The sequence below is a fragment of the Amphimedon queenslandica genome, unplaced genomic scaffold (assembly GCF_000090795.2).
Source record: "Amphimedon queenslandica unplaced genomic scaffold, v1.1 AMPQUscaffold_13097, whole genome shotgun sequence".
NCBI lineage: Eukaryota > Metazoa > Porifera > Demospongiae > Haplosclerida > Niphatidae > Amphimedon > Amphimedon queenslandica.
In genome coordinates, this window is record NW_003546667.1 from 33,114 (window position 1) to 42,547 (window position 9,434).

Genomic DNA, 9,434 nt, shown 5'->3' on the forward strand with positions numbered 1-9,434 from the left:
ATATACTGAGAAAAGTAACTATATATAATAAAATTATTATGAATATTTCTTTAGTAGCGATTCACAAGGTCAAATTTTTGCAAAATGAAGGCTGACATTACACTGCCACTAGTTTAATGCATGTGCTTGTGGTCAGGTTGTTGTTTAACTTCAGTAAATTTACATCTTCACAAAAATTTTCACTACACATGGTTGTTAACCAATTCATTATCACCTATGGCATAAGTAAAAGTAGACTGTTGTTAAATGTTAATATACAATATGTAGATATATGTACGAATGCTCTACAGCACTAGCTGATCTATAATTATGCTGCATTTTTTAATACTAACTGAAGGAAACAGTTAAAGTACTCTATCTGTTGAGTGTTAATGGTGGTATATTGTTATAAACAACTCATATAGTCCTTGATCCTATTGTAACATAATGAAGGTATAAGTTGGATGTAGTGATAGGTAGGAGCTGGTATTGGTAAGAATCAATGACATTAGGATATATTATATAACTTGAAATGAGAAGAGAAAGGTGGCTGTAGAAGAAAATAACAAAATCATCTATTTTACTTGATTGTCATTCAATCAGCTGTACATGTTATTAACTGCTTATGACAACATTTTTTTAGTTAAATGGAACATAAATGTAATCAGTTATCATAAAGTGTAAACAACACCCTCATTACTATGATACAGTAATAAAACTTTTGAACTGCTTAATCACCAAGCAAAAACACAAATATATAAAAACAATAACTATAATCATTAATGTATAAAAACAAAACACTTCATTAGTTGGAGTTTATGCATAAACAGTTTCATAAACTGTTGATGTTGTTCCACTAGTAGATCTATTACCTACACTAACATGACCATATGCCATATTGTCATTCATTTCAAGTGAAGTGCTTTTTAATGGAATCTCATAATCAGCTGCTGTTGTTGATTGATTAGTATTACTGTAGGATTGTACAGATCTGGAGGATATGCAACAACAATAAGTTATGACTGAAGATAAATTGATGTCATTATTATTGATAGTATAACAGTGATAGGGAAACTGATAGCTAATACACTAACAGTATTACTACCTATAATATTATGTTAAAATTTAATATAATTGTGATCTGCTTACTTTGTTCTATACAAGGAGTACATGTACATGTGTGAGTTGACAAAGTTGTTTTTGTTGATGAAATATTCACTATTATAATAAAAAATGAAGCAATTAATATCAATATTATATGCTTACACGAAGATAACATGGATTGCACTGTACCTATACCAATAGAAAAGTATTTACTCAATAGATAAGTAATAACTTGATTAATTGTACCTCCGATAGTTACTGAATTAGTGGAATGTGTAACTGTGGTTTGTACTAGTGTATAATTGTAAATACCTGGAGGTAAATTGGTTTAAATATAAATACAAAAGTTTAAACTAACTTAGTAAGGCTGATTTAATATTACCAGTTCCTAATACATTAACAGCAGCCACTCCAACAGTATATGCTGATCCTACTGCAGCATCAGGTATATTGTATGTAGTGGTAGGAACTGGTATTGTTATACTAGTATAAAGATCAGTGACATTAAAATATATGATATAGTTTAATAGAGGAAGAAGCATTGGGGTAGCTGGCTATATAGGGAAACATAAACATGAGTAGATTAATTATTTAACTTACTTTATTCCATGATACATAAATACCGAAGCCAGTCTGATGTAACATTAAGTCAGTTACAGATTCAGGTACTATTTAATTAAAAAAATTCCCTCACAGTTAATTTATCCAGCTATACTCACCATCAGCAATGAATGTTTTTTTATCAGTAGGATCCATATATCTACCAGCAGTATCAACAGCTACTACACTAATAGAATATTCTGTATCATTAGTTGAATGTACTGGTAAACTCAGACTAGTATTAGTAGTATTGATAGTATATTCAATACTAGTAATATTAACACTGTAATGAGATAAACAAGGACTGGTTGATTGTGGAGTCCAGGAGAATATAAGAGTATCAGAAGTGAACTTAATATCATTAAAAACAGGAGCAGCTAAGACATCTGAAATTAAAAATAATATGCAATGTCACAAGACATCACATTACAAGACGTGTACACACCTGCAATTATTATAGAGCAACTAAATGGTGTAGTACCAATTATATCACATAGAATAGTATAGTTACTAATGGCCAGTACAGGACTGAATGATATGTTAGACCTCATAGGATCAGCACTGGAAGTAAGAATAGTTTTAAAATAAGTGCCAATGATTCTTGGTGTAGAAACAACTGTTCCTTCAGCATATGCAGTTCCACCATTTGGAGCATTTGTACTATTACGAATCCTCAATCTCAATAAATCATCACTTGAGCCAGTTCCATTCTCCCCACTACACGTATAAGACACTGGTTGCAAAAGACATAGAGGTGAATAATTGGTACATCCAGTAAATATTGTTGTACTACTAGTACCTAAAAATTGTTTGATTACTTAGATCTACATCATTACAGGCTATTGACTATTATGAACTTACTGTTTACAGATAGAGCTAGAAGAATACACAGGAGATGAATCGTAACATGCATTCTCATCTCCATCTAGCCTTTACTAGATAACCACATCTATAATCTAGCTAGCGCGCTATAGCGCTAGAACTGGAATAAAGGCGTGGTTTTCTAGAGCTTCGCGTTCGATCGTTTCGCAAGTAAAATTAATTATGAAGAAAGCTGCATTTTGTCTCCTTGTCCTCCTGTGCCTTCTTCTGTCAGTGAATGGTAAGCTAAATCTATAGCCTAGGGCTTAGATGTAATCAAACAATTTCTAGGTACATCTATGACACTGTTTGTTGGATGTACCAGCTCACCTCTATGCCTCTCTGAACCAGTGTCTTATATGTGTAGTGGGGAGAATGGAGCTGGTCTTGATGATGATGTATTAAGATGGGGTATACGTGATAGTAGTAGATCTAGTAATGATAATATACCAAACGGTACAACTGCATATGTTGAAAGAACAGATGTTTCTACACCAAGAATCATTGGCACTTATTTTGAAACTATCCTTACTTCCAGTGCTGATCCTATGAGGTCTAATATATCATTCAGTCCTGTACTGGCCATTAATAACTATACTATTCTATGTGATATAATTGGTACTACACCATTTGGTTGTTCTATAATAATTGCAGGTGCGTATATGTCCGGTAATGTAATGTCTTTGTTATTTTTAATTTCAGATGTTTTAGCTGCTCCTGTTTCTAGTGATATTAAGTTCACTTCTGATACTCTTGTATTCTCCTGGACTCCACAATCAACCAGTCCTTGTTTATCTCATTACAGTGTTAATGTTACTAGTATTGAATATACTATCAATACTACTAATACTAGTCTGAGTTTACCAGTACATTTAACTAATGATACAGAATATTCTATTAGTGTAGTAGCTGTTGATACTGCTGGTAGATATATGGATCCTACCAGTAAAATAATATTTATAGCTGATGGTAAGTATACATTTTAATGATTTTAAGTTTAATAATAACTGAATAGTCCCTGGACCTGTAACTGACTTGGTAATTAATTGGACCGGTTTCGATATTTATGTAACATGGAATTATGTAAGTAAAACTGAATTGTACTATTATTATTATTATTTCTTATTATAGCCACCTTATTTTGTTAGCCCTTATGTATCAAGTTATATAGTATACCCTAGTGATCATTATACTGGTATAACAATACCAGCTCCTACCACTACATACAATATACCTGATGTTACAGTAAGATCAGTATATACTGTTGGTGTGGCTGCTGTTAATGCATTAGGAACTGGTCCTACTGCATCAGCTACAATAAGTTAGTTGTAGTTATTTACTATAACTATCTCTGCTAATAACTGAAGTGTCTTTGACTCAGCATTATTCTTATTATTTCTACTACTTTCCTCACTATAGGCATCATTTGTACTTTTGTTCCTACTAGATCTATTACATCTTTTTCTGTGACACCTACTGTTGTTACCAATAGAGGTAAGTTAATGGTACTTAAATCTACATGATGATATCAATAATAGTTAAAAGTACGAGTGAAGCAACACAATCCACATCAATGACATCTGCATCAATGAGCCCTAGTATGTGTTATAACTAAACATTTCCCTGATTTTTCAGTTTTGTGAAAATTTTGATGATAATCAACAAAAATTAATTTGTAAAATGAGGTATTAGAAATTTTGTCATGGCATTGTTAGTATGCCCTTTGACATTTATCAGTTGGTCTAATATAGCTGGAAGCATTTGACAATGGTTGTTTATGCTAGGGCTGGGCATACAGCTGTTGCTTATTATGCTTGCCCGGTGTGCAATATCTTTTGTTATTTTAATGAGACATATACATTTTATTGCCATCTTCTAACTTTAAACCACTTCAAGAAGTAGAATGCATAATCATTAACACAATATATGTTGTGTAGCTATGAAAAACCTGAGTAGTGGCCATTCATGGTGACTCCAAGTGCATGTTTTGACTCTTCATGACCTCACTAGATATTAAAGATATGTAATTATGCATACACAACTTGTACATGAAATAAAAATGATACTGTTGATAATACTTAGTTTTATACATGTTATAATTAATAATTGTTATTCTTCTGTTTGTATATGCACATTAGAGCTGTGACTATTAATAAATGAATGAACTTGTACACTAAACTCCTTCATATAATGATCAAACTAAAATAATAGCAAGAGAGAGGGGAAATGAAGGAAGAGGGTATAGGGAGAAAGAAAGAAAAATAAATAAAAAAGGAATAAAATTTCCCTTTAAATTTACATAATTAATTGAGTCTTGCTCTTTCAAATGTAAAAATGGCTTTATATAAAGAGCAGAATGACCTATAAACAATAATAACAATTATCATTATAAAATAATAAAAAAGTAAATTAAGGCTATGAAAATTAAGCCTATTGTGGCAACAAACAAACCATAAAGCAAAAATTTGAACAATTCAAAATATTTTTCACAACTCAAAAAATTTGAGATGAGTCGAGAACCCAGCTCCAACTTTCTACATACATGCATGCACAGAACAAAATGTACTATTAATAGTAATAATAGCAATAAATATAACTCATACCATATCTATGTATCAGTGATTGTTCATATATTAATATTGATAACAATGAATCATTGACTGTAGCTTTAGTCTGTAAATTTAACTTAGCATGAGATACTGACAATGATATACTAAAGAGAGAGAGAGAGAGAGAAATAAATAATAATTATTATAAAATACATATTACATCAGTATACACAAAAAATTCATGAATTTCAATCCAGTAGCTATTCACAGGGTTAATTTTTGTAAAATGAAGGCATTGTGCTGTGACTGCTGTCATTTTGAAACATTGATCAACACTCACAGTGTATTCAGTGCAGTGAGAGGAGTGTCGCTACCTCTGAGTCTCCTACTAGCAACAAAATAACTAGTTAATAACTGATGAGCATCTGATTGTAAAGTAACATCAATACTGGAACAAAATGAAAGTATCTGTAGAGTGAAAGAGATAAAAGGAGGAGAAACAAAAGTTGTTAAAAATAAATTATTATAATTGAATACCTCAATTATTTCATCATTTGTTAAAAGAGGGTGTGGATGAGTTGATAAGCTTCTGTCCCTTGTTACTTTATTAATCAGATAAGCAGACATGATTTGATCAACATAATCATCAGAAGAATCAACAAGTAATAATAAGCCAGAGTGACTAGGAAGAGAGAGAAGGAAAACTTATAATTAAAGAGTAGTACACTTGAGGGTTCAGGTGAAAAGGAAAGGACAAGAAAAAGACTTTAACTAATCAATTACTAACTCCATCAAAGATTTACTTGCACATGTACCAGACAGTTCCTATAAAAATAAATAAAGTATAGCTCATAATTTTAGACGAAGGATTTTCGGTAAATTGCTAATCAAAATGGCAGGTTCCAAGTTCCAACTACAATGTACATGTATATGGTGAAAATATACTTTCATGCAGATATTGGGCAAGAGTAATAAGTATGGGTATGGGGTATATGTTATCGAAAATGGTTGGGAGTTAAGTCTTCATTTTTATTACACTTCCTAATACATGTACAAGTTTTTATCTTATGCATAAAGTTGAGCTCATTCCAATCAAAATTGGAATTTTTTAGAAGCTTTAAAGTTATTAATGCAATAATAATAGTATAGCTATATAGCTTTTCTATAAATCTACATGTAGCAAATTTCAATATGTTGTTTTAATGTAATTGGTGCCATGTCTAAATAATTCCTCACATGTAAAGGTTTATGCATGACATGATCAGTGTTGAGATTAGAGTCACACAAGAGCCAGAGTGTACAGTTAAGAGGTACTGTCAATGATGAACTGCTGATTGACTTCCTGTTTGAATGTATTGTAATGTACCCGGACTCAAGAACTATAAATAACAAAATAATAAATAAAAATAATTATAAAACCACAGACACAATTACAATGTACATCAATACTGCCAATAAATAAATAAAAAACAATAACAATTACACAACAGTAGATTAATAACAGCAAGTACACACAAACAAACAAACAACGTAGACGAATAAATTATGCACAATAACAAATACCAAGAGTCCATTACAAATACCAGTCATACAATTCTTTCTTTCTCTCTACCTTGCTGCAGTTGTTCCTTCTCATCTTTCTTCATACTATTAATATTGTCAATAAAACAAATGCCACCTTTTGATAATATCAAACTACCAGCTATAGAATAAAAGACAAAAAAAGAAAACAAAATCAGTCAGAATTCGCCCACAAACACTCAAGATTGCACAAGAACAGGGTTTCCCACAAAGCATGCTTCATGAGCTGACAAGCACTACAATAGACAAATACATGTATATGGCTTTTTGAGTAACTTAAAAATTCATAAAAAGTGCAACTTTGGTCGGAATTAACTCAAAACAACTATATTTACATCAGAACATGTAAATTTTGTATATTAAAAAAATCATAAAATAAAAAAATTTTTCTAGTCGCTAAGGCGAAATTTGGCCAAAAACGATGAAAATTGTACAAGAACTTTGGTCCAATTTGCAAAAAATACAAAATCAGCTCAAAATCTCCATACAGCACACAAACATGTATAAAAAATTCTCTCCTAGCAATTTTTGAAAATTATAACAGTACATGTACATGTATGTGTAGTACGTATTTTGTCAAATTTTAGAGCAACTTGAAGTTCAGTGAAACCCTGACTAGGGTATTGATATAGATTAAAAAAATTGGTAGCCCCTGAACAGTTTTTGAAATTTTTAAAGAGCTTAAAGGCAAAGTTTTAAGCAACAATTTTTGTTAGTTATTTAAATGCTACATAATTTTGAAACTACTTAAAATGCTTATAATACAAAATCACAGAGAAAATAATATTATTTTACCATCAATCCATTCTAGTCCTTCATCTCTTCTAATTGTACCATTCAAATGTACCCCTCCATTAACAGTATGTATTACTGATCTATTATTAGTAACAGCAGATGATCTATTATTAGTAACAGTAGATGAATATGTTAACAATTGTCTTGCTATGTATTGTGAATCATTGTCAATAATAAGCAATACATCAATTATCCTGTTTCTAAAAATAGGAACAATGGAACGAGAGAGAGAGAGAGAGAGAGGGAGGGAAAGAGATAGAGTTAAAGGAATAGGTGGAAGAAAGAGTATTAAAAGTATATACCATATAACACTTTAATTCGGCGGAGTTTTATTTTGGCGATTGGCGGTTTGCAAGCAGAATCGCCAATATTAAAACTGCCAATCATTAATGCATGTGCTCAGTAATGCATGTGTACACAAAAATCGTCAAATTAAAAACCACCAATTACAATTTTACAGCAAAATCGCCAAAATAAAGCGCCGCCAAAATAAAGCGTTATACGGTACAAACCTTGGTTCACTACAAGCTACGAGACTAAGTAATATGATTAACTTCAATCTGTAATAAAGACCCAGGGGTACAACATCAGCTAAAATAAATAAATAGATAAATAAAAGTGTTATTTTAACTTATTTACATGCGAAATAGTAAGCAAGTATAGCTGGAAATGACCACCTTGAATATTGACAACCTGAGAGAGAGAGGGGGGGGGAAAGAGGAGATTATAGTAAACGAACACTACAGATATTACATGAATGTCAATTAGATTAACTACCATTAAATATCTGTAGAATATTAGGAGACAATTGTTTGTTAGTAGAATCATTTAATGTCTTATAAACATTGTTAGCCTACAAATAAAATAATACATTCTTTACATGTATATGTATACCTCTATTACAGTGTCAACAGTAATCCTTCCATTATTAGTACTATTATTATTATTAATTGCAACACCAATAACTGTATATTCACCACCAATCTCTACCATTGAGCACAAATCATCTAACAATAATAGCTAGTGATAATTAAAATAATAATAATAATAGCCACTAAACCTCTAAGTATAACAGTAAATCCTTGATAGCTTGAGCCACTAACAGGATACAATACATCAGTAGGCACCAGTGATATTAATAACTTATCTGCATAAGGACCGGCATACAAGAAGAGACAGAAAAAAAGGGAGAGGGAGAAAGTAAAGAGAGTGAGAGAGATAACAAATTACATAATAAGATAAAGCTCATTTTTACCTGATAATATTCTTTGTTTAACATCTTCAATTAAAATCAGTCCACAATAATGACACTTCAAATTATCACTTATAATTAATAATAATTACTACATACATTGTAATGTTAATTACTTTATAGTGTTGTATTCATAAGAGCCAACTGAATGATAGCGTATGTGTGGATCAGATGTACATGAAGAATTAGGACAGTAATAACAAGCACTTTCACTATGAATAAGAAAGAGAAATGAGGGAGAAAAATAATGAAGTGAGAAAAAAATAAGAGAAGTAAATATAATGTAAAAATAATACTTTATGTACATACGTATATTTCTCAATATTAGTGATACTAGTTACAATACCAGTACATGATATAAACTGTCCCTCTCCTTCATCCATAGCAGACTGCAACTCACATACATGAGATACATGATACCTATGTGTATGTACATGTACATGTTAATTGTTTAGTAATGATGGTCACTAACTAACGGTGGAAAGGCAGGAAGAGAGGAGAGTCTAATTAGTAACAGTAGCTGGTTTGGTGATGCTAAAGTGGTAGCTGGTAGCCACTCCATTTCTCGTATTATAATAAAAATAATTTCATGAAACACTCTCCATCCTTTAGAAGGACTGTGAAGCAACAGGTTACCTAGTGACGCTAAGAGGCAGTGACAAATGTTGGAATCACGAGCATATACATACCATTTGATTCTAATAACTGAAAAG

The 9,434-nt window shown here is 31.3% G+C and overlaps 2 protein-coding genes and 1 long non-coding RNA gene across 3 annotated transcripts; 1 reads left to right on the forward strand and 2 right to left on the reverse strand.

Annotated features, from left to right (window-relative positions):
* Nucleotides 1–775: 775 nt before the first annotated feature.
* On the reverse strand, nt 776–1,266 carry LOC109585243 (uncharacterized). Its single transcript, XR_002186395.1, has 3 exons — nt 1,246–1,266; nt 1,129–1,197; nt 776–1,084 (listed from the first exon to the last, which is right to left on the reverse strand). It is a non-coding gene; the product is annotated as an uncharacterized LOC109585243 (long non-coding RNA).
* A 1,473-nt stretch (nt 1,267–2,739) lies between these two features.
* On the forward strand, nt 2,740–4,187 carry LOC109585240 (uncharacterized). The gene is made up of 6 exons (XM_020001230.1): nt 2,740–2,785; nt 2,836–3,513; nt 3,560–3,627; nt 3,676–3,865; nt 3,964–4,038; nt 4,180–4,187. The coding sequence occupies exons 2-6, from the start codon at nt 2,844–2,846 to the stop codon at nt 4,185–4,187; spliced, it is 1,011 nt and encodes a 336-aa protein (XP_019856789.1). The 5' UTR covers nt 2,740–2,785; nt 2,836–2,843.
* A 422-nt stretch (nt 4,188–4,609) lies between these two features.
* Nucleotides 4,610–9,428, reverse strand: LOC105314123 (MCM domain-containing protein 2-like). Its single transcript, XM_020001240.1, has 19 exons — nt 9,411–9,428; nt 9,198–9,366; nt 9,031–9,141; nt 8,838–8,933; nt 8,725–8,792; nt 8,530–8,616; nt 8,364–8,476; nt 8,247–8,322; nt 8,109–8,162; nt 7,982–8,060; nt 7,470–7,669; nt 6,706–6,795; nt 6,330–6,472; nt 5,881–5,918; nt 5,631–5,775; nt 5,434–5,561; nt 5,148–5,257; nt 4,844–4,905; nt 4,610–4,743 (listed from the first exon to the last, which is right to left on the reverse strand). Exons 2-19 carry the CDS (start codon nt 9,281–9,283, stop codon nt 4,654–4,656), a joined length of 1,776 nt encoding a protein of 591 aa, XP_019856799.1. The 5' UTR covers nt 9,284–9,366; nt 9,411–9,428; the 3' UTR covers nt 4,610–4,653.
* Between the last annotated feature and the right edge of the window lie 6 nt (nt 9,429–9,434).

Excerpts from the sequence above, each read along its gene's own strand:
- LOC109585240 (XM_020001230.1), top strand. The coding sequence starts at position 2,844 with ATGACACTGTTTGTTGGATGTACCAGCTCACCTCTATGCCTCTCTGAA. Across the intron at positions 3,628-3,675 it reads TTTATGTAACATGGAATTAT|CCACCTTATTTTGTTAGCCC; the intron begins GTAAGTAAAACT and ends TTCTTATTATAG. Across the intron at positions 3,866-3,963 it reads TACTGCATCAGCTACAATAA|GCATCATTTGTACTTTTGTT; the intron begins GTTAGTTGTAGT and ends TCCTCACTATAG.
- LOC105314123 (XM_020001240.1), bottom strand. The coding sequence starts at position 9,283 with ATGGAGTGGCTACCAGCTACCACTTTAGCATCACCAAACCAGCTACTG. Across the intron at positions 8,793-8,837 it reads TATGAATACAACACTATAAA|TGATAATTTGAAGTGTCATT; the intron begins GTAATTAACATT and ends ATTAATTATAAG. Across the intron at positions 5,258-5,433 it reads CTCACTGCACTGAATACACT|TATATCATTGTCAGTATCTC; the intron begins GTGAGTGTTGAT and ends CTCTCTCTTTAG.